This window comes from Thrips palmi, unplaced genomic scaffold (assembly GCF_012932325.1).
Source record: "Thrips palmi isolate BJ-2018 unplaced genomic scaffold, TpBJ-2018v1 HiC_scaffold_17, whole genome shotgun sequence".
In the NCBI taxonomy this organism is placed as follows: Eukaryota; Metazoa; Arthropoda; class Insecta; order Thysanoptera; family Thripidae; genus Thrips; species Thrips palmi.
This window is the reverse complement of record NW_023144626.1, coordinates 12482877-12506571: the sequence shown is the minus strand read 5'-3', so window position 1 is coordinate 12506571 and position 23695 is coordinate 12482877. Positions and strand designations below refer to the sequence as shown.

The 23695-nt window shown below is 47.4% G+C and overlaps 1 protein-coding gene across 1 annotated transcript; it reads right to left on the bottom strand.

Annotated features, from left to right (window-relative positions):
• LOC117643334 (sterol O-acyltransferase 2-like) lies at window positions 1–23466 on the bottom strand. Its single transcript, XM_034382180.1, has 9 exons — window positions 23268–23466; window positions 21815–21969; window positions 21286–21425; window positions 18749–18897; window positions 17458–17761; window positions 10160–10388; window positions 1470–1746; window positions 997–1078; window positions 1–113 (listed from the first exon to the last, which is right to left on the bottom strand). Exons 1-9 carry the CDS (start codon window positions 23381–23383, stop codon window positions 39–41), a joined length of 1527 nt encoding a protein of 508 aa, XP_034238071.1. The 5' UTR covers window positions 23384–23466; the 3' UTR covers window positions 1–38.
• Window positions 23467–23695: the final 229 nt, after the last annotated feature.

The window sequence follows — 23695 nt, the reverse complement described above, 5'->3', positions numbered from 1 at the left end:
ATGCCTGAAGAAAAGCTCCCGTGACTAACATGAAAACTTTACAAAAAAGTACAATTTTTGAAGGGTTGTTCACAGGTTAATGATTGTGGCACGAATATATCCCACGCCAGCATCTGTAATCAGAAAGGAATGGAAGCATGTTAGACAACGTTTCGAGTTGTCAACCTCACAAATCTTTCAAGAATGCCGAGGAGAATGAAAGGGGCCTGCTGAAGGCAAGGTAGCGCCGCATGCAAAGATAGGTGAAACGCCACACTCTATCAAAAATGTCCTGTCAATGCCGTTAATATATTACCAGTTTTCACTGTAGGTCAATTCACAGCGTTTACTGTGATCTGCTCACGCGATTCACTGTGATCTTGTTCACGGTGTTCACTGTGATCTGGTGTACAGTAAACACTGAGTTTGACGCCGCTGAGCACCGAAGTACTGCAAATCAGGCTCCAATTTACGGCGTTTACTGTGGCCAGATCACAGTGAACACTGTAACCGAGATCACAATAAACGCCGTGAACTAGAACTAGTCCACGGCCCCAGAACGTCGGGAGGCCGTGCTGGGCGGTGGTGGGGGCCGGGATGGGCCGAGAGGACAACAACTCGAGACTTTTGTGTACACAGGATTCTTTGAAGATGGGATTTCGTCGAAATTTCGCATGGTTTCGTGTCAAAATTGTGCCTAATGTCGTGATATTTTGGTGGGGTTTCGCGAAATTTCACCAGATTTTGATGGGATTTCGTGAGATTTCACCAGATTTCGAAGGGATTTCGCGAGACTTCTGCCGATTTCGTGCAAGACGTCGGCAAATCAAGTGTACACAGGACTTCGCGAGTGGTTGCCCCCTCGGGATGGGCAAAGTACGGGGGCAGCATGCGCGCGTCGCCTTTACCCCCACCCCGCCGATTTGGATCCCCACCACCGCTCAGCACAGCTGCGTGACTCTCTTCTGCTCCTCCCGTTCTGTCGCCGACTTCCGGTATAGATTTTCTCCGAAGTACCCTATTTCGCAGGTGCAGCCCTGCACCTGAGGGGGCGAGCATGCTCCCGTTAATACGAACTGAATAGTTCTGAAGACCTAACCTGTCACAGTAAAAAAAGATTCGCTGTTTTGGTGGTCGTTCTATATCCAATCTCACCGAATCGGGTACCCATACAAACCCGGCGACGGCCCGTCATCAAAACGGTGACCTGCGTCACCAGGTGGTGTTCCGCCAGAGAGGTTAGGATGACCACAACAACTGTTTTTTAGCTGTCAGTGCATATTTGTGCGTGCCCGCCGGCAACGTGACGCTTTGATGAGTCACGCGAATGATTACTGACAGCCCCTGACTAGTTTTGTGTCCTATTTCACATTAATACGACGATTAAAAGTGGCTGGCGGGAGGGTGACTGCAGTGCCGTTTCGATGAGGTGGCTGCTTCGGAACGGACCGAGCGCCACCGAAACTAGCCCGAGCGTCGCCGAAACGAACAGAGGGCCGCTAGAACGGTTTGAGGGTGTCGCTGTTCTTGTAATATTCTCGTTTTGGCGCCCAGACGTCACCGAATCGGCGAATCTTTTTTTACTGTGTGCGGATTCTGAACGCTGCACAATAATACTTGCCGATGTAGCGCGGCAATGAAGTCGCGCTGTGGATTCCGCGAAGTAGAATGCGATCAGCGAAGCAATGCCTCCGCTTAGAGTCAGCAGAACGAAGATATTTCCTCTCAAGTTCTTTTGAAGTCCCAACGGGTCCGGAATGACAATAGCTACAAAAATGACACCATAATCATTGCAGTGGTGATCCGTCGCATTACTTTGCCACGAGGAGTTATGCCAACTGTAAAAGTCGAGTTATTCTAATCGTCATGAATTAGCGTAATAGTGAAGCGTACTTCATAGCCAACATTTGCATGGGCAACCTTCTCCAGGTTTGTTTTCACGTAGTTCATGGACTTTTAGAATTTAGTCCAATTTTTTTGCGTTGAAATTTGTACGGAAAACATGCGTGCATGAAATAGTGCATAAATTTCGTACCAACCGCCCAGGGTGGTGTCACAGAAAATTTACCTACACCCAGCCTTTTGAGCTGAGGATGCTTACTTCTCCCTTCAGTTAATTTTGGACAGGCAGGCCTGCCGGCCTGCATGGACATGTAAGTACGCCACACCTGTCCGAAGTTGCCCCAAGATCGGATTTATCGGGGTTGCCACAAATTTGAAATTTTCATTTTCTCTGTCGACTTTTTTCCGACTTCCTGACAATTTTTACGTTTTTTCCTGACTGTTCCGGTTACTTTTTCCAGCAGTCGGGTGTACTAAATGATGAGATTTTCGAACGAAATAGGTGTCTACGGTAATTTGTGCCACTTATTTTCCCTTTTCCCTGACTTCATTTAGTTTTCCCTGACTTTTCCCTGTTTTCAAATTGACCGACTTCTCCAGGTTTTGAAGGTTTTCCAGACTTGTGCCAACCCTGCTGTTTATTTGACTCCACAGGTGGATAATAGATAGATAGAGATAGATAGATAATGTGAGGCCGGGCAAAGCCGTAGGTCGACCAACTCCGGTATTTTAATCCGCCGGCTCGGGACCCAGCCCCACCACCTAGATCCTTGCCGCACCCACCCCCGTTTGCGTAACCCGCGGACCGGTGTCACTTTAAGGGGCCCCGTCGCGCTACAGCGCGCGACGAGTGAGCAGCCTTCGCAGCTTGCGCTCCTCCAGCACTCAGGGCGTGAGGGTTTTCTAAGAGAGAAGGGGTTTTTCACGTAGCTCCACACCACAGTGTAACGAAACACCGAAAAACGCGAAAAAATTATTTAATGATTTCAATCGATAAAATTCAATACAAAAACATAAAAGAAGGTCATTTGTGACTGTTTGCGTACCCCAGGTGCCCACCAACAGCAAAAAACTACCAAAAAGTGAAAAAAACGTCGAAATTTTGACGAAACGTGGTGATTAAAAAAACAAAACAAAAAAGGAGCAGCCAAATTTTTTACAGAACATAGATAGATGCCCAAGTAAGGTCCCTGCCAAGTATGGGTCCGATCGGAGGTGGGGTCACAGAGATATCGGCATAAATGTGCGAAAAACACTGCAAAAATCGACCAAAACTACTAAAAAATGGCCACTGGAACCTGGCTAGGTGTAACGAGCACCCAGTTTCAGCAAAGCTTCATAGTTTTATGTTAAAAGATTATCATCTGACGATGTGGGGCTCATATGGAGTGGGGTCACTGAGAAATGGCTGAAAAATTGCAGAATTAAAAGGCAAAACAGGCCTCAGAAGGCCACCAAAACCAAGTTGGGTGTAACGAGCACCTAATTTCCACATGACTTGATGGTTTTAGGTAGAAGGATGATTACCTGATGATATGGAGTCCATATGGACTGGGGTCGTTGAGTAATCGATGCCCAAGTAAGGTCCCTGCCAAGTATGGGTCCGATCGGAGGTGGGGTCACAGAGATATCGGCATAAATGTGCGAAAAACACTGCAAAAATCGACCAAAACTACTAAAAAATGGCCACTGGAACCTGGCTAGGTGTAACGAGCACCCAGTTTCAGCAAAGCTTCATAGTTTTATGTTAAAAGATTATCATCTGACGATGTGGGGCTCATATGGAGTGGGGTCACTGAGAAATGGCTGAAAAATTGCAGAATTAAAAGGCAAAACAGGCCTCAGAAGGCCACCAAAACCAAGTTGGGTGTAACGAGCACCTAATTTCCACATGACTTGATGGTTTTGGGTAGAAGGATGATTACCTGATGATATGGAGTCCATATGGACTGGGGTCATTGAGTAATCGATGCAAAATTGCAAAAAAGGCTGTCAAAAACTTTTGCAGGAGACTACTACACTGAAGTTGGGTGTAACGAACACCTAGTTACTACATGACTTGATGGTTCTGGGTACGAAGATGATGATCTGATGATATGGAGTCCATATGGACTGGGGTCATTGAGTAATCGATGAAAACTTGCAAAAAAGTTGTCAAAAACGCTTGCAGGAGACAACTACACTGAGGTTGGGTGTAACGAGCACCTAGTTTCTACATGACTTGATGGTTCTGGGTACGAAGATGATTATCTGATGATATGGAGTCCATATGGACTGGGGTCATTGAGAACTGTCGCAGAAGACCACAACATTTAAGTTGGGTGTAACAAGCACTTAGTTTCTTCATTAATTGAAAGTTTTAAAGAACTAAAAGATTATCTGAATAAGTTGTATAATATTAAGCGAGTGTTCACTGGATTTGAGTTTTCAAGCAACTTTAATTGTTTTTCAAAGTGATAGCTATAAGTAAAAAGGATTTAACAACCATACCACTATCTTACACCACTATCGTACCCAGAACCATCAAGTCATGTAGAAACAAGGTGCTCGTTACACCCAACTTCATGAGTAGTCTCCTGCAAAAGTTTTTGACCACTTTTTAGAAAGTTTTCGTCGATTACTCAATGACCCCAGTCCATATGGACTCCATATCACTAGGGGTACGCGCCGTTTTGTGTGGGCGCGTAGTGTGGCTGAGCGATGCGAATTTGTGCACTTCGGACTGCAGCTTGTGGGCTCATATTGAGTGAAATGTAGGTCTGGGGTATAAATGGGAGTGATTTTTGTTATCAGCACACAAAAAACTGTTGGGATCAACGTCAAACTCGATTCCAAAATTTTGGTCCAAAATTGGTCCAAATTCGGTAATGCGTGAGTCTGGGAAAAATTTGGAAGTCATTTTTGAGTTCAGCGCACCAAAAACTACAGGAAACAATAAAAAAACTTTATTTGAAAATTTTGGTCCAAAATGACCTAATTGGGATGAAAATATAAGTCTGGAGTCGAAATGGAGGTGTTTTTCGTTATCAGCACACAAAAAACTGTTGGGATCAACATCAAACTCAATTAAAAAATTTTGGTCCAAATTTGGTAAAAATTAGGTAAAGCGTGAGTCTGGGAAAAATTTGGAAGTTATTTTTGAGTTCAGCTCATCAAACACTGCAGGAAACAATAAAAAACTCGACCTGAAAATTTCGGTCCGAAATGACCTAATTTGAGATGAAAATATAAGTCTGGAGTAGAAATGGAAGGGGTTTTCATAATCAGCACTCGAAAAACTCCAAGAATCAATATGAGATTCGATTGAAAAATATCGATATCAAATTGATCAATAATCGGTAAAGAATGGGTCTTGGTTGGTCTTCATGGATCACCCTTTGTCGTCACCAATACCCTAATGCCACACCAATGCGATTCCTTCAGTCGAGTAACATTCCATTGCCAGCATTGAATCGCTTAATTAGCTACTCGTCTGCTTGACTCACTATTCGATACATCTTTTTCTTCAAACTAATGAATTCACAAATTTATTAGTTATATTTGAGAAGCCTTTTGTCATTCTTTCATTTAAAACCAGTGAAATAAACAATACAGAATGGAATATGTAATCATAGTTTTCATTAAGTGACTCAGTTTACAGCAGGCTGATCTGACGCATTTGACGGAGAACAAGTTGTGTCAAATTCAGTGAATCGTCTCATGAAGTCAAATGCAGAGGCCACTTGTTGCTCAATACGCCAACTTAATTTACCTTATTCATGCCTCGTGATATTTTATCTTTAGAGTAAAAGAATACAGTGTAGCATTAACATTGGGCTTACATTAAGAAAGCCAGCTTTTAAATCATTACCAATACTTGGTTCCAGCTGTTGGACACAAGCTTTGGTGAAGTTAAAGGAATCGTCCCATTAAAAGCAATTACCAAGTCACCCACCGCTCAAAAACCTGAATCGTCTCATTGAACCCAATATCAGTTCAAAATCTGTTAGCACTAAATATATGGATTATTTATTGCACAAAATACATCTATTTATGGATTCTTTTAATCAATAGATGTAAGTACTAGAATATTTATGTTAGCTTGCAGCATTGCAATAGAGTGTCATTTCCCTGAGACAAACCAAGACAATTAACATGTCTTCTAATTTCAACAGAAGTTATTCATGCATTTACCTGATTTTATTTACTATGAAATTTAAAAATTAGGATAGTATCAGAGAGAATAAAATCAGTAGATGCACACAAAGGCAAAGAAAACATTCTATTTACAATCCACAACTACACTGCACTGACCTGTTCTCCTGTGACGGGGGAGGGGGAAGAGGGGAACGAAACACGTAAACCATTCTCACATTTAGTTTCTATATTTTCCTCTGTTGACACCCCGGAAGGGTTTCAATCATTCTAGAATGTTAAAAAACTATCTCAGTACCTATTTGAGAACCCCTTTGCTCTTTAGTTTGTTTATTTGCATAAGTGCCGTCCCGTCTTGCAGACGGCTTGCAAGCGCGGCAGCCGGTATGAGAAATTGGTCTGCCACACGCTGCTACCAACCTAAACACGCCAATTACCTAGTTCAAAATGATGTTTTGAATATTTCAAACGATGATAATTGTTAATCTAAGATAAACTCCCCCTGTAGGATGTTTAGGAGACATCAGGTGTGAAATTTGGATACTATTCGTTCAGTAGTTGCTGAGAAACGTGAGTGATTACATACAGACAGACAGACAGACAGACGCACGACCAGTCACTTTTCGGAGCGCCCAAACACGGCAAGGGCTTCGCTATCGCTCAGCCAATTAGATTTTCATCTTTGTACCCAGAACCATCAAGTCATGTAGAAACTAGGTGCTCGTTACACCCAACTTCAGTGTAGTGGTCTCCTGCAAAAGTTTTTGACCACTTTTTTGAAAGTTTTCATCGATTACTCAATGACCCCAATCTATACGGACTCCATATCATCAGATAATCATCCTTCTACCCAAAACCATCAAGTCATGTGGAAATTAGGTGCTCGTTACACCCAACTTGGTTTTGGTGGCCTTCTGAGGCCTGTTTTGCCTTTTAATTCTGCAATTTTTCAGCCATTTCTCAGTGACCCCACTCCATATGAGCCCCACATCGTCAGATGATAATCTTTTAACATAAAACTATGAAGCTTTGCTGAAACTGGGTGCTCGTTACACCTAGCCAGGTTCCAGTGGCCATTTTTTAGTAGTTTTGGTCGATTTTTGCAGTGTTTTTCGCACATTTATGCCGATATCTCTGTGACCCCACCTCCGATCGGACCCATACTTGGCAAGGACCTTACTTGGGCATCTATCTATGTTCTGTAAAAAATTTGGCTGCTCCTTTTTTTTTGTTTTTTTGGCCCGTCCCGTTTATTTTTTGTAAAAAAATGACGGAGGGACGGGCATATAGTATGATGCATGCTGTGCGTCCGTTCGTTCGTTCGTTCGTTCGTCCGAGGACTTCCCGTGGTCCGATCTTGACCAAATTTGGTATGCAGCCTCCTTGGGTGACCCTAAGAACCGCCCGGTGGCAGCAAATCCGATCCGAGCCCCGCGGGCGCTGCTGCAGGTGCATCATGGTCTACATGGGGTCGAGGAGGATCTCGGCAACGGATGCAGCTAGCAGGGCATGTAGGGGTATTTTTGGAATCGGTGCGACGAGAAAAAACCAATGGTGCCAGTTTCGAGCGAATCGGAGAAGTTCGGACCCGGGTTCAAATCCCTGCAGGGTATTTTTTAAACATTATTTTTATTCGATTTTTGCCATTGTTTCTGATGTTTTTGAGGGTGCTGATGACGAAAACGACATTTATTATAACGCCAGACTCAGGTTTAATTCCCGTCAGGGTCAAACATAGGCGAAATTCGTACGTGTCTTAATGTACGGGACGGGCCAAAGTTGCCGATGTATATCGCTACTTTTCCTGTTATTAATCACCACGTTTCGTCAAAATTTCGACGTTTTTTCACTTTTTGGTAGTTTTTTGCTGTTGGTGGGCACCTGGGGTACGCAAACAGTCACAAATGACCTTCTTTTATGTTTTGTATTGAATTTTATCGATTGAAATCATTAAATAATTTTTTCGCGTTTTTCGGTGTTTCGTTACACTGTGCACACGCTCCAACCAGTGTCTACGGGGTTTATTCGATACAGCATGCAGCAATGGTGCATACAAGCAAGTTAACTAGCCAAGTTGGCTAACAGGCCGTGCCCCAAGCACTAAGCAACCAACATGCCGCCCAGCACCAGCCTACCAAGCTCCCCGTAATTCCATCTCCCAGCCCAAGTGCATCTTACTCCTATCACCGTCTAAGTCCCCTGATTCCCGCCTCCCCCTGCACCACCCTGTCCGAGCGACCCTGCTGATGCCCTACTCCCTCCTCCAGAAGCACACCTATCCCCCCTCGTGGCGATCGCCGCCTGGGCCTACTCGTCTAGAAGAGCTGCGCGACTTCGTCGACCCCCATAGTTCCCCGCCCATGCACCCGTGCCCCGACGCCGCTACTTCCTCGTCCACAGCAGAGGTGCGCGCATCCCTCCGCCGAACGTCCGCCCAATCCGCAGCCCGGAGGCAGGCGGGTCACCGACCACTGGATCGGCAGCAACAAACCCGCCAAATCAGGCTAGCGGATCAGCTCCATAAGCGACCAGCCGGCGGCAGTTGGCATCTCTCGTACTCAAAGCTCTGCCACTCGCTCAGTCACGCTCACCAGGCAAGTAGCAGTATGACGTGCCATAGCTGTCGCACCTGAGTCACCGGACTGCGTTCACACGGCAAAAGAACCCGTTCGAATCGTCACGTAGACAGCCCAGTTCGCCCCGGGACGCCGCGGACGGAACGGACGCCCGACGGACGGACGCGCACACCTCTGCTCCAACGACTCCGCCTCCTGGTTCCCCCCGTCCGGATTCAAGCAGGAGAACTATAAATGCCCCGTCTGATTCAAGCTTCACTGAAAAACCAAACGTGGTCTAGACCGCACCAACTGGTGTGGTCAAATGGATGCCATTTTGACCACACCAGCTGGTGTGATCTAGACCACGTTTGGTGCGTTTGGTGTGGTCTAGACCACACCAAACGTGGCCAAACGTGGTCTAGACCGCACCATACGTCGTCAAACGTGGTCTAGACCACACCAACTGATGTGGTCAAAATGGCATCCACCTGACCACACCAGTGGTGCGGTCTGGACCACGTTTGGTTTTTCAGTGTTGGACCACAGCAATAAAGGCGAACGTCCCCTCCACCTTCCCTCCTCGCCTTTTTCCACCCCTGCCACCCCCCTGACTATCAGTTCCTCCCCCACTCTAAACTCCCACGTCACCCTCACCTCCCGCACCTCCCAGACCCTCTCCCCCATCACTATCTCCTCCATCACCACCATTCAAACCTCGCCTACTGCCTCATCACTTCACTCTCCTAGCCCTCCCCCTTTCCCCAACTATGACGTATACCGTGCCAGCGACTGTGACTACTTCGACCCAGACAACCACCGCACCGACACCATCGTCCCCGACACCGAACAAGACCAGGTCCCGGCGCAGGAAGCAGCCAAACAATATGATGTCCGGGTGTGGGAGGTGTATTACATCAAGGCTGAGCTGAACGATGAGTATCCGCCTGCCGAGCCATGGAACTAAAGTAAGGTTGTACTAAGTTGATCTGAGTTTAACTCACCGTCTGACTGCCCTTCTAGCCTGTGATTGGCTCCGACTAGTCCTAGTCGAAAGACCCTCATCCCTGACCTACCCACCAGCTTCTGTGACCTCGTTACCAGTCCTTCCATGTCCTCACTCTTCCTTCTTCCTGCCTCCTTCCCACCTGTAGAAATTTATTAGCACAGCGGCAAGCACAAACCCAGGGCAAGCAGTAACACAAGCGTAAAAGCAAACACGGCCCTAACACTATGCTGTGGGTCGTATTAGTCACAGTAGGCGGCAGCAAAGCGAAGCAGCACCTATTCCTGGACCAAGCGAGCCTCGAAGCATTCCTACGCACACACACTCGCGTTTGGCGCTTGGCTGGGAGGCAGACATTTACTAAAAAGCCATGCAAAGCACAGGTCACACACTCACTGCCCCCGTCCCCAGGAAGGAGCGCTTGGAGCTACCGCCACGGTGGGAGAGGGCTGGTCCCTCCCCCACCGCCCTTCCCTTGACTCCACAGGTGGATAATACGAACAAATTTCTCTGTATTATGACGGACTTGTGTCGGTAAGTACTGAGAATTAGCTTATGACTGCACGGCATCTCTCATTAGGAAATCGGGAGCGTATACCCGTTGACGGTAATTTCGCAATTAGTTCACCAAAATAGTTCTCACCGGCGGTGCAGACGTATGTGAGTGCACAGTACGGGATGATGTAGCCGAGGCTGACGGCCAAGATGTACTCGTGCCAAAAGGCCGAAAGCACGATAGTTATCATTTTGGCAGCGGTGGAGCTATGGCCTCTAGTAAGCAGCTCCTTGAACACGTAAGTGTAGAGCCACGCCTTGACAAACATGTTCCAGTGGCGAAAGAAGACCGTGTACGACGGAGCGTTCCACCAAGGCTGAGGGAAACAGTAAAAAGACAATATATTTATTTACCACATTAATAACGACACCCTCTGCAAATCCAAGAGCGGGACAGTCTCGCACTGTTTCGCTCTAAACTATAACGTCTAACGCTTGCAAGTACACTGGTAAAAGTAAAGCGTAACTATATGCTTGAGTCAAGCGTTAAGGCGGCAGGATACGCAAATTGAAGTTGTCGGATCAGGCTCAAAATTTGCACACGTATTCGGGACATCACAGGGAGGCGAGCCACAAATTTTTTTTGACCTGGCTCAATTTTGAACAAAGTTATTGAACTTTCAAAACCTCAAATTTCCTGCAGTTCGATCTCAAAAAGTAGAAGTCCTAGAAGAAAAATAATGGCAGATACGTAAATCGGGCGACGAGATCTAGGTCGGCGGGTATGTGGGAAGTTTGTGCGAAGATATTTAGACGTTAAAATTCGATGTTCAAAGTCGTCAATTTTGAGGCCATTGTTCACCGGACTATATCGGATGCATCTAACCACTTTCAAGAGCCGCCATACACCCGACGCCCTAGGCCCTGATGATCCCTTCAATATGCTGTAAACCGTTTTTCCCTAGGACAAGTACTTTTTGAGATCGAACTGCAATAAAAAGACCCTGTTTTTGCCTCATTTTCCCCGTTTTGAACTTGGCGGTCGTTTGCCGGAGCGCTGGAAGGTGGCGCGGTGGAAAGGACAGGAACTACGTGGAGGCCGGCCGGCCTGAGTGACGTCTTTGTGACGGACAGCGTGCCTCGCTCGCTGCTACCTGCGGCCGGTATTGTCTCCGCCCGCCGCCTTCCCCTCCCCCTCCACTCCCCTAGGCAGCCCGAGCTAAGCCGGAGCTGCACTGCGCTGGGGGACTGAGGCCGGCCGGTGCGGAGAAGCGGTGTGCGAGCCCAGCCTTGGCTCCGGCTGATATCGGACCAAATCGAACTTAAATCGTGGACGTGACGTGGCGATTTCAAACTGGCGAAAAGATGTGAAACCATTTGATGGTGCCCGGCCTTAGAGATCATTTATACCCCTATGGCAGATATCAAGCTTCAACGGGTATCAAATTGATCGGAAAAGAGACCGCAAACTCATGGTGCCCATCCGCCCCAGTTTGATTCGAGCCTTTAAATTTTGAATTTGCTACGTAGGCGCGCTGAAGCGCCGCGCCAAGCCGCGCGTCTCGCTGGTCGGCTGCCGCTCCCCCTCCACTCTTCGCCCGGGCCACGTCTCTGGCTGCAGTCCGTCGCCCGAGGTGCGACGCTGGCCTTACAGATCATTTATACACCTATGGCAGATATCAAGCTTCAACGGGTATCAAATTGATCGGAAAAGAGACCGCAAACTCATGGTGCCCATCCGCCCCAGTTTGATTCGAGCCTTTAAATTTTGAATTTGCTACGTAGGCGCGCTGAAGCGCCGCGCCAAGCCGCGCGTCTCGCTGGTCGGCTGCCGCTCCCCCTCCACTCTTCGCCCGGGCCACGTCTCTGGCTGCAGTCCGTCGCCCGAGGTGCGACGCTGGCCTTACAGATCATTTATACACCTATGGCAGATATCAAGCTTCAACGGGTATCAAATTGATCGGAAAAGAGACCGCAAACTCATGGTGCCCATCCGCCCCAGTTTGATTCGAACATTTAAATTTTGAATTTGCTACCCCAGATAAAATTTCTCCAGGCAACTTTGCGCAAAGGTGAGCAGGGGTCGAGCACAGCCCGAGCCCTGCCCGGCACCCGGTGGGCAACTACCGGGCAACACCCGGGCAACACCCGGGCAACACCCGGGCAACACCCGGGCAACTCCGGGCAACATCCGGGCAACACCCGGGCAACTCTGAGCAACTATCGGGCAACTTTGGGCAACTGTCCGGCTTGTTGAGGCATCACCCGGGCAAAGCCCCCCGCGGGCAAAAGTGCGCACCAAGTGACTCCAGCGCAGCGCGGCGCCCGAACTGCGGCTGCTTGGCCAGAGCGCCCAGCCCGGCCCGCCACCCTGAGCATGGGCCGGGTGGCGGCCCGGACCGTCAGAGGAGCGGACCGTCAGAGGAGCGGGCCGTCGCACAACCCGCTCCGATCGGCACCACGCTTGGCTTCGGCTGCGTAGCCGAGCTCGCAACGCGCTGCCTCGCTGCGAGCGGCGGTCGGTTCGATGCCAGGCAAGGCAGCGCGCCGCTCGGCAGCCATCCTTGTCTAACCCACTAGCCGCATTGAGTGCGAGAGAGATGCAAGATGTGCTCGCTCGTCGAGCGTCGAGCGCCGCCATAGGCAACCAATCTCACAGTGCAGCCAGCTGGTTGCCTACTCCTGTCCAGCAAGGCGCGCGGCGAGCCACCCTTACGCGCGGCGGCGGGAGAGGGAGGGGAGGGGGAAGGGGTGAGGTGAGCGTCTGCCCACCTCTGCCTCCCTACCCCTCCCCTCTCACCCTCCCCGCGCTGTGCGTTGGTTGAAATGTAAACAAACACCATGTTTGAAACGAAAAGGTTCGTGATGCTGCGGCCGTGTGATATTGACGTTGAACTTCTCACGTATCTTTATCACAATTTCGTGGCTCGCTTTATCCTTGCCCAGCGGTTCTCAACCTTGGGGTCGTGAAAAAATTTCGAGGGATCGCGGCGAGGTAACTGGGGTCGCTTGGGGTGGCGGCGGTTTCCCAGCTGGCCCACACGCCGAGCACTGGCGGGAACAACTTTTAAGTTGATCAAAACGGTCACAAATGTCTTTGAAAAATCGTGTTTTGGGCCGACTTTAGGCATCCACTGCGTCTGATCCGAGGCGGTACTTCGTCCTCCCTCAACGGGCAATTGGTCTTTAGACCTTTCTTTAGCATGCCTTTGTTACGGAGTGCGATTATCTGCCTTAATTTGGGAGCAGTATTGCCGCAATATTGATCAAAACGGTCACAATTGTCTGTGAAAAATCGTGTTTTGGGCTGACTTTAAGCAGCAACTGCGTCTGATCTAAGGCGGTATTTCATCCTCCCTCAACGGGAAATTGGTCTTTGGACCTTCCTTTAGCATGCCTTTGTTACGGAGTGCGATTATCTGCCTTAGTTTGGGAGCAGTATTGCCGCAAAAATGATCAAAACGGTCACAAATGTCTGAAAAATAGTGTATTGATCAACTTTGCGGCAATACTGCTCCCAAACTAAGGCAGATAATCGCACTCCGCAACAAAAGCATGCTAAAGGAAGGTCCAAAGACCAATTGCCTGCTAATGGAGGACGAAATACCGCCTAGGATCAGACGCAGTGGATGCTTACAGTCAGCCCAAAAAACGATTTTTCAAAGACATTTGTGAACGTTTTGATCAAGTTTGCGGCAATACTGCTCCCAAACTAAGGCAGATAATCGCACTCCGTAACAAAGGCATGCTAAAGGAAGGCCCAAAGACCAATTGTCCATTGAGGGAGCACGAAATACCGCCTCGGATTAGACGCAGTGGCTGCTTAAAGTCGGCCCAAAACGCGATTTTTCAAAGACATTTGTGACCGTTTTGATCATTTTTGCTGCAATACTGCTTCGAAACTAAGGTGGATTATCGCACTTTGTATCAAAGGCATGCTAAAGGAGGGATCACGTGGGGTCACGAAATTTTTCCTGGGTGTCGCGGAAATTTTTCGCTACAAATTTGGGGTCGCGAACCGAAAACGGTTGAGAAACGCTGTCCTTGCCCTTTATCCCTTGTAAAAATGAAAGTACGGATTTGGTACGGATCCAGACCGGGAATGGTACGGGTGTAGTCAGGGCGCGTCTGACGAAGGCTGGGTTTGGTCCGGACAGTGCCCGACCAAGTGCGGCTATCGTCAGGGAGGTGCCCGACTTGGTCTGGCTGTCGTCGGGGTGGTGCCCGACCTGGTCCGGCAGTTGTCAGGAGGTGCCCGACCTGGAGCGGCGGCGGATGAGCGGGTCAGGCCGCTGCGGTATCCAGGCGGGTCGGATCGGATCGGATCGGATCGGATGGAGTCTCCTCAGCAGCGGGTCTGTTCGGGTCCGTTTCGGGTCACTTTTCTCACCTATGACTCAAGGCGGCTAGTGGGTTCGACAAGGATGGCTGCCGAGCGGCGCGCTGCCTTGCCTGGCATCGAACCGACCGCCGCTCGCAGCGAGGCAGCGCGTTGCGAGCTCGGCTACGCAGCCGAAGCCAAGCGTGGTGCCGATCGGAGCGGGTTGTGCGACGGCCCGCTCCTCTGACGGTCCGGGCCTGGTCCGGGCCGCCACCCGGCCCATGCTCAGGGTGGCGGGCCGGGCTGGGCGCTCTGGCCAAGCAGCCGCAGTTCGGGCTAGTGTTCGAAAATTCCCGGGAACAATCATTCAGGGGAATATTCCCGAGACTTCCCGGGAATTCCCGGGAATATTCCCACTTGGCCGGGAACATTGCTTCATATGAAACCCATCACTTTTGATAAAAGTTAAATTTTTTAATACGAAATTTTTTGATAGAAAACTAATTTTTGATTACAAAACGTTGTTTTGTTCTCTTCTGAAAGAAAAATGGAAATACACTCATGTGTTTCATAATTTTTACTTGATACCTTGCGTGTTCTACATTTTTCCTGCAAAAAACCAGCTGTTTTTAGCCATTTTTTAAATTCCCGGGAATTTCCCATTTTTGGGGTTTGATTGTGCCCGGGAACGTTCCCGGGAATTCCCTAAATTCCCGGGAATATTCCTACCCTTTAGAACACTAGTTCGGGCGCCGCGCTGCGCTGGAGTCACTTGGTGCGCACTTTTGCCCGCGGGGGGCTTTGCCCGGGTGATGCCTCAACAAGCCGGACAGTTGCCCAAAGTTGCCCGATAGTTGCTCAGAGTTGCCCGGGTGTTGCCCGGATGTTGCCCGGATGTTGCCCGGATGTTGCCCGGAGTTGCCCGGGTGTTGCCCGGGTGTTGCCCGGGTGTTGCCCGGGTGTTGCCCGGTAGTTGCCCACCGGGTGCCGGGCAGGGCTCGGGCTGTGCTCGACCCCTGCTCACCTTTGCTCAAAGTTGCCTGGAGAAATTTTATCTGGGGTAGTAGGCGCGCTGCAGCGCCGCGCCAAGCCGCGCGTCTCGCTGGTCGGCTGCCGCTCCCCCCTCCACTCTCCGTCCGGGCCACGTCTCTGGCTGCAGTCCGTCGCCCGAGGTGCGACGCTGGAGAAGATTACTGCATGATTGACAGGTCACCTGTCCCAGCCGGCGGGGAAGGAGGGGGGCTGGAGGGGGAGCGCACCGACGCAGAGGTAACGGGACTTGCGGCTCGGCGAGGAGCTCGGTGCATCCCGGGAGAAAACGCGTATCTGTATGGCCATACCTGCGCAGATATGCCTCGCCACTACCGCCATCTCTCGGACAATTCCTACACTTTTGGCATAGTTATTGGCACGGAGTATCGCGTTGGGGTATTGCCATCAGAGACTTTATGCCAAATCAGAGGAGCCGACCGTATCCGGCCGCCTTAAGTTTACGCTTGAAGACGTTATGCTTGAAATGAGGCATACTCTAGAAATTCCCCCATGCATTTAGATAAGGATGAGCCAGTTACGCTTGATTTCAAGCGCAAACTGATTACGCTTGACAACAGAGGGTAATACTACGTTTAAGTTTCATCAGTGTATCACCATTGTTGCAAGTGTGAGACACAAATGATCCATGAAGTGGAAAAAGGGGATATCTCATTTTTCATCACTTTTCAGGAGAAACATAAAACTGTTTGCTGGGTTAACTTAATCCAATCACATGAATGATGCAATTGCATTTTTGTCAAGAAAGCCTTAGAAGTAACTGAATTTTTTTTTAAGTGTAGCGTCACTCTGTAGACGGGTTCTGTGATTTAAATCTTTACGTTGGAATGGACTACGGAACCATGTTTACTTGGTTCCCCCTAACAAGGCGGAATTTGGAGACAATTCAAGGAGAGCTAAGGTCTTCGTAGAGTCTATATTTCTGTGGTACGTTTTTGGAGTTTCCTCTTTTTTCCAACTAGTTATGGGGAGTTGAGTTGATTCTCCTTACACTAGACTCTTAAAGACAAGTTATCTCCTTTTGCTATTTGGTGCAATCGAGTTTTGTGGACTTCGGTTGAGTTACTTCCATTTTCCGATAAAATTTAGCTCGTGAAGGGGGCAAGTTGAGTTATATCGATTTTTATATGGATTTTCTTCTAAACTGTTAGGAGTGTTAAGTCGAACAATTTGGAGTAACGATGCAAACCATTCTGAGGCACAATTATAAGATAACTCAATTTGGAGATAAGTCGAATTATTCCCTTCTTCCTTCATGGATCATTTTGCACCAACGAAAATTGGGTCAGGTCTCACGAACACATGACTCACACCCTCTAAATTTGAGTGAATAAACAGCAGTGGGAAAACAAAGGCATAGAAACTACGCCCTTTACAGCATATACAGTCACTGTGGCAAAAAGCTACGGAAAATCCTGTAAACAGCTTGTGGTAATTCTCCGTAGGCCCCTTATCAATATTCTCCGTAGGCTCTTACAGTAATTTCTGTAGGACCGCACAGTATTCTCCGTAGGACCGCACAGTGATCTCCGTAGGACTATACAGTCTTCGAGGTCCTACGGAGAAGACTGTGCGGATTTACAGAGAATACTGTGCGGCCCTACGGAGAATACTGTAAGAGCCTACGGAGAATATTGATAAGAGGGCTACGGAGAATCCTGGCAAAAAAATTAACAGGATTTTCCGTACCTTTTTGCCACAGTGGTGTTCCACGGCCTTCAAGAGCGTGAATCGCTTAAGACCGTGGGGAAGAGCGTGCATTGGTACAAGACATTTAGGCGTAACGTGAAGGCATGACTCACGCCGTGCCAGGGACTTAAGCCATTTACGCCCTTTCAGCACGCTTAAAACATTACGAAGTATTCTGAGCACACATATTACGGACTAATTTCCTTAGTTACACGAAGAATAGTTTGCAATGTACGAAGTATTTTCTTTGAAAGCTTACGTACGTTCAAAATACTTGCTTATTACAAGCTTCTTTTGTTTGTAAGGCCTAAAATACTTTGCAAGGTTGTCTCAGTGAGGGCATAGTTTTGATGTCTTTGTTTCACCAGAGCGAGAAGGGCGCAAACCTTGGTGAACCCAATGGAGGGGTATCGCAGCAGCTCAGCGAATACAGTGTGCCAGGAGTGCATGGCGAGGGCGGTGCCGACGGCGATGACGGCCCCGGCCGGCGTGGCGCGCACCACGATGACGCCCAGCTGGAAGGCGAGGCGCGGCGGTCCGGACAGGCCCCACGCGTCCAGCAGCACCGCGTCCTCACCGCCGCAGAACGGCCGCAGCGCACCGCGGCCCGCGGCCACCACCATGGTGAAGACCGTCAGCAGGAACACCGCGCCGTGCGCCACCGCCACGCCGAAGCGCACGCGAGGCGTGCTGTTGGCAGTTGCCGCCGGTGGGGTGGGGAAGGGTAAGACAATAGATCCACGAAGCGGAAGAAGGGGTTAAGTCGAGTTGATTCAGTGACCTCTTACCAGTCTATGAAGTAAACGTTAGCGAAAATTTGGTCCAAAAATAAGTGTGGTGAGACAAGCGAGGGGTGAATCACTCGTGTACTCATGTGTACAAATTTACCCGTACTCAGTGTACTCACAAGTTAAAAAAGGCGAAATTCTCTAGTTTTACGACCGATTTAACGTTGAGTGCCGTTAAAAACGCTAAATAAAGCCTTAAAAAAATTTAAATTATGAAATTTAGGAGTATAACAAGGTGTTCTCACCCGCACTCCTGTACTCATGTGTACACCAGAACGCTGAGTGATTCACCCCTCGGAGACAAGTCCCATCCTCTTGCATCTATTTTTAGATGACATTCCCCACCTGTTCTCCCACCTGCAAGGTTAAGGCCTTTTAAAAGTGCACGGATTCAACTCGACTTAACCCCTTCTTCCGCTTCCTGGATCAATAAACAAGTGCGTATTTATTTATTGATGTAAGTTCCGTCATCCCTTCTTCCTACCAGACGAGAAATGTTGAAAGCTTTGCGCTGCACACATGCGCTACAGCCAGCAACATCTCGAGGAATCCTTTTCAAAAGATCTAATCTGGACGTTCCCCCCGAGTGAATCTTCTCTTAAACGCAGGCTAATTTCACTTCGTTTGATCATTTGATACAGGTACACATCAATATAATTTGCAATTTAGTTCACGTAAATCTGAAGATGGGAGATCAATGAAACCAAAAGTGCCTGTAGAAATATATTCCGCTCTCTGTCGTATTTATCCCAAATGATCAAAAAGAGTGAAATTTGCGTGCGTTTAAGATAAGATTCTCTTGGGGGGAACGCCCAGAAGATCTTTTGAGTAGGACCCCTCGATTTGATTCCTAAGCAAATTATACATAACTAAATTAAATGAGTAGTACCGTTCGTAGCTGTCTCGGTAGACGAGTGTTGGAGCGAACAAGAAGTAGACAAGGTGCCCGAGGCTGTCGTCCGTGTCCTGAGGCGGCAGCGCTAGCGCCCCTTTGACGTGCTCCCGCAGGTACGCGTAGGATTTCATGAGGAGGCGGACCTGGAAGTACACTCACCGTCAAATATACAGGTGCTGAAAAACATCTTCGGAATCCCTAGAAAACCTGTTTGTTTTTGTTGATGTTGTTTTTTGTGGTGGTGGTCGGCGGGGACAACTACTGATCTCCGAGGAACTTTAACACCTTCGTAGTAGAGCCGTTAGAGAGAACACGTATGAATGAGTCATAATTACATCTGAAATTTTTGACCAGGTTTACTTTATCGCCTTGATTTGGGTGAGAATAATTTTATCGCCCGAATAGAGCATTCTAGTCGCCGCCGATCGAAGAACAAAAAGAAGGACAAAACCGGAAGCCGGGAAGAAACGGAGTAGGTATCAAGCCCGGTTCCAGCGAGAAGTGTCGACAAATATTTTAATTTCCTGTGTCAAAAAGTGTTTGGAACAAATGAAAGTGCTTTTGAAGGAGATACACCACAGAAAACTCAGTAACTAGTCCACTCATAGAAGTCTGGGAGGTTATGTAGCCGACGCCAGTTCCGGCTTTGTTCGTCTTCTTGTTCTTCGATCGGCGACGACAAGAATACTCTATTGGGGTGAGAAAACCATCCTCACCCAAACTTTGGTGAGAATACTGTCTGGCCATATAGGCAGCTGATACTGTCTTTATCATCCAAATTTGGGTGAGGAGAGGAACCTTGTTTAGTATGTATTTCCGTCTTCCAGATCTACATATTCAGGAGTCACCCCACAGATTACTATTTAAAAAAAAAACGATTTCAAGAAATCCTAGGAGTCACGAAGTCAGTTTGATTATTGTGTAAGAGTGTGGAGAAAGTAAAGAAGTGGTGTTGTAAAGTTGTGGCTCAGGGGACTACCAGGCAGTGGTACCAATGTGGTCGATGTGCCACCCGTCAAAATTTAAACTTGACAATAAATAGAAGTCAAAATGCTGGTAATTTCAAAAAATTCCAATGCTAATGTATTCCGCAGTATTCTGACAATGGAACATTTTTGAAGTCCATCATTATTAAAATGTTCTTAGCAGAAAGAAGGCAGTAAATAAATTTTCACGGGTTGGCAACTATTTTCTCGCGAAGCTGAAAACACCAGCAGTCGCGCATTAAAACTGCCCCTCCATTGTTGCTGACGTTGAATTGTTTGGCTTGTTTGAAAAGGCTATGGTTCTCTAATCATGTTTTCTTCAATTCTGTGTAATAGTTCTCCCTCACAACGTATCAACACCACGACGGTTGGTTTGACAAACTTCATAAACTCGGGAGGGATGGTTTCGAAACGCGGGTGAGTCTTGTTCGAGGAACATGAGCACTGCAAGTCGCGAGGTGGAGCGAAGTGGTCATAGTGCTAACTGAATCACAACAACAAAACTGTTTTATTGACAGAAAAAAAGTAATATTTGAGAAACTTTTTGTCAGAAAAAAAGAACTTTTGTTTTGGTAATTTTTGGGATATATTTTTTCAGAAAGTTATCACATATAAATTGAGAATTTGTTTTATATGAATTTCCATGAACAGCAAACAAAGACAAAACAAGACATACAGCAAAATGAATGCACATTTCGAATACTATAGTTGGTTAAACTGTTTAACAGGTTTCAAACCTACTGCGCATGTCCAAAAACACTCCGATCAAGAAGTATTATTGGATTGTTCTACCCGAAAAACTGCGTTCGAACCGACACCAATTCTATTGTTGCATCTTCTCTACCTGCAGTCAAAGAAATTTTTTATTTCGAACGTGCTTTTTCAGCTTTTGGAGTAAGCTGTACAGAACCGAAAAGAAGCTCGGCTATTGGTCCGCCCCGGCTCGGGCTCCCCCCACTCCCTTTTTTTCCCTTTGACGAGTCGAGTTTTGCAATGGAAACGGCGATTTTGACAGCAAATTTCTCGAAATTGGTCATTAACTTTTTAACCACATATCAACATCAGAATCAGCGTTCGAAGTTCTACTAGTCTGCAAAATCTCATTAAAATCCTATAGAAAATTTCCAAAATGCCCAAAGGGCCACGCGAATTGAATCTCCCGCCGGCTGAACCCTCGGTACACTATAAGGCTACTTCGTGCCTAAAAATATTCAGAAATGAACCCTTCTACCCAAGCCAATTCCAAAATCTAAACGATATAAATTAAAACCCACCGTGCACTCTCGAACGCTTGCAAGGAAAAGTAATTCGCAGTACGAAGTATACACCATCTTTCTCTAACAATACTTTTTTGCAGATTGCAACGTAATAACTTACTTCGCTATGGTAAGAAAATAGTTGAAAGGGAGATCGTAACGCTATGCCAGAGAAGACTTCGCAAGGACTTTTGAGTATATATTCAGTCAAGGGAATTAGTTTGTCCTATGCTCAAGGTTTTAAGCGTGTGAAACTCTCATACTTGAGGCTGTTTTGCATGGAAGTTACCTGTTCAAAACACAGGGCGCACATGGCGGAGGCAGGCAAATCCACTTGGTACCCAACCCAGGATGGAACCACGACCATAGCGGTGTGGAGTGCAACGCCTGCGAGCAGCCAGCCGTAGTTCCATAAGTAGAGGGTGCCATCTGGAAGCAGGCAGCAACGTCTAGACATAAAAAGTTTAAAATTGTTACGCTTTGCTAGCGTTAAATCACGTTCACGCCGGTCCGATATTAAATTTCACACATGATGAAAAGCCTTAAAACTGGAAATCAAATACTGATATCTCACTCTTTCAGGGGTGATACAGAACTGTCCCATCGAGACTGGTGCCTACACAGCAACTATCTTGAGACTTAGTGCAAAAGCTATTGTAATTTGTACAGTGTGATTCTGTTAGTACTCACGGAAGACGGAAGTGACATGGGGTCGGATGTGGGTCAAGTTACGACGTCATGCAATCAGGGCGCGGTTCCTAAGGAGTGGAATACAGAGATTCCCTAGCAGCCACGAATATAAAACGTACTTCGTTCACTTTTCAGAAGGGCAGCTCTTCCACTTCGCCACAGTCGGAATCCTCCATTTGCCACGACCAGAACGATGTTGCATGAAATCCACAGCAAGAAAAGTTGGACCAAGGTGGCACCGCTGAAACTGCGAGCGAGTAGCGGCCAATGCAAAATTGAGACCCTTAAAACAAACACAAGGAGTTTCGTGTTAGTGAGTCACACAATGTCCTTCGGTGTCGAAGCCTACGGTAGTACTTCAACTTTGTGAAACTTTTCAATGGCAGTGAAATTCAAAGAATGAGACAACTGACCAATTTTTGGAGATGCAAGTTTGATCGAAAAAAGACCATATACAAATGACCGAAAAAGGGTCAAACATCAGCGAGACTTGCCCCTCTTTAGCTGGGAGATACATCAACCTTCAACAGTGACACAAAAAAGTATGACCCTTGTTCGGTCATACACGGAGTATGACCACTTTTTGGTCTTACATTCTAGTATCATTGCTATTTTCAGAGGGAAAGTAATTCTTTGAATTGGCAAAATGTGACGGATCATAAAAGGTTTGAACAAAGTTGAATGTGGCATTGCCAGAAAGATGAATTTCTCAATATTATTTTTCAATGGCCATTTAAAACATGCCTCGCAACTGATCACCCTGAGAAAGTTTTGAAATGTGTGAATAAAAAAACATCCCGGAGCTACCTTTAAAAGTTTTTGCCAGTTGAATTTTCTCAAGATTTCACCGAGGCACTTGAAAAGAAAAATCGAGCTGATGCGATCTTTCAGGGCACAAAGAAAAGTGCGTTTCACATTTATAGAAGATCCATGGCAGGCCATTGTAGGTACTGAGCACAATAATCGTTCTAAGAACGTTCGAACAGCGATTATAGATGGAGGAACGAGAAAAAATAGCCAAATCAGGCCTTTTCTCTCTATTTAGAAATTTTTAAGGGGTTTCCAATCTAGTCCGCTCTCATTAAGTGCTTGTTGCCACGACTCATTTTGTTAAATAAAAATACATGGATTTTTTTAAAAACACATCAACTTCCGTCTTTGTTTCGGTAAATAGAAATTTGGAACAAAGAGCTAACTTTGGTGATTTTTGTCGTAGAACAATGTTTTCTTTTTAAGAGAAGCTTGATTTATTCAAATATTGGGTGCCCGAAGATAAAAGTGAAATTCGAGATAGTGCAGTTGATAGAGAAAAAGTAAGGGACGCCAGATTTAAGGAAATTGGTCATGCACCCTTAACCACTCGGCCAGAAATGGGCAAGGGGAAACACCTAAAACCATATTCATCAGTCAAAATTCATAAAAAAATTTGAAATTCACTGCAATTTATCAAAATTTGTCGAAATTCTACTCTAAATTGAGTAGTTGTTGACCGAAGTTAAGTGATTTCTCCTCTTGGTGGACGTCGCATTCACGACAAACGGCCCGGCAGCACGAGCCGAGAGCGATTTGTGAAGAACTTACCTGCCATGTTCCCGCAAGTCGTCAATGCCGAGATTTACGAGGTAAGCAGCTGCGCAGACGAGTGCCCCACTGTAGACGGTGACCGGATTGACACCCAATCCACCACCAACTTCCATGTTATCTTCGAGCCAACGGCAGGGAGCCGCCAAAGCACTTTTAAAACGAGGGACTGACAGAATTGACACTCTTCAGGTCAGTTGCGAGCCACTGCAGCCTCGACGTCCGACTAGATGACGGAGTGTACACCGCGCGGCAAGCGAGGCGTCTGTCCCCGCCGCGCCGCAAGGACGAAAACATGACGGCCGAAGACGCGAATGTCCCCTTTATGGGAGGCACGAGCAAGCGTAACGTTCCAGGCCCAAAGAAGAAAAACAATGTCCTTCACGCGCTCACGACAACGGGCTCTTGATGAGCATCCCAAACAAGTG

Coding starts and splice junctions, on each gene's coding strand:
- LOC117643334 (XM_034382180.1), bottom strand. CDS start 23,383: ATGGAAGTTGGTGGTGGATTGGGTGTCAATCCGGTCACCGTCTACAGT. Junction 10,389..17,457: donor CCTCCATTGGGTTCACCAAG/GTTTGCGCCCTT, acceptor TGTTTCCCTCAG/CCTTGGTGGAACGCTCCGTC. Junction 114..996: donor GGCTGCACCTGCGAAATAGG/GTACTTCGGAGA, acceptor TTCTGATTACAG/ATGCTGGCGTGGGATATATT.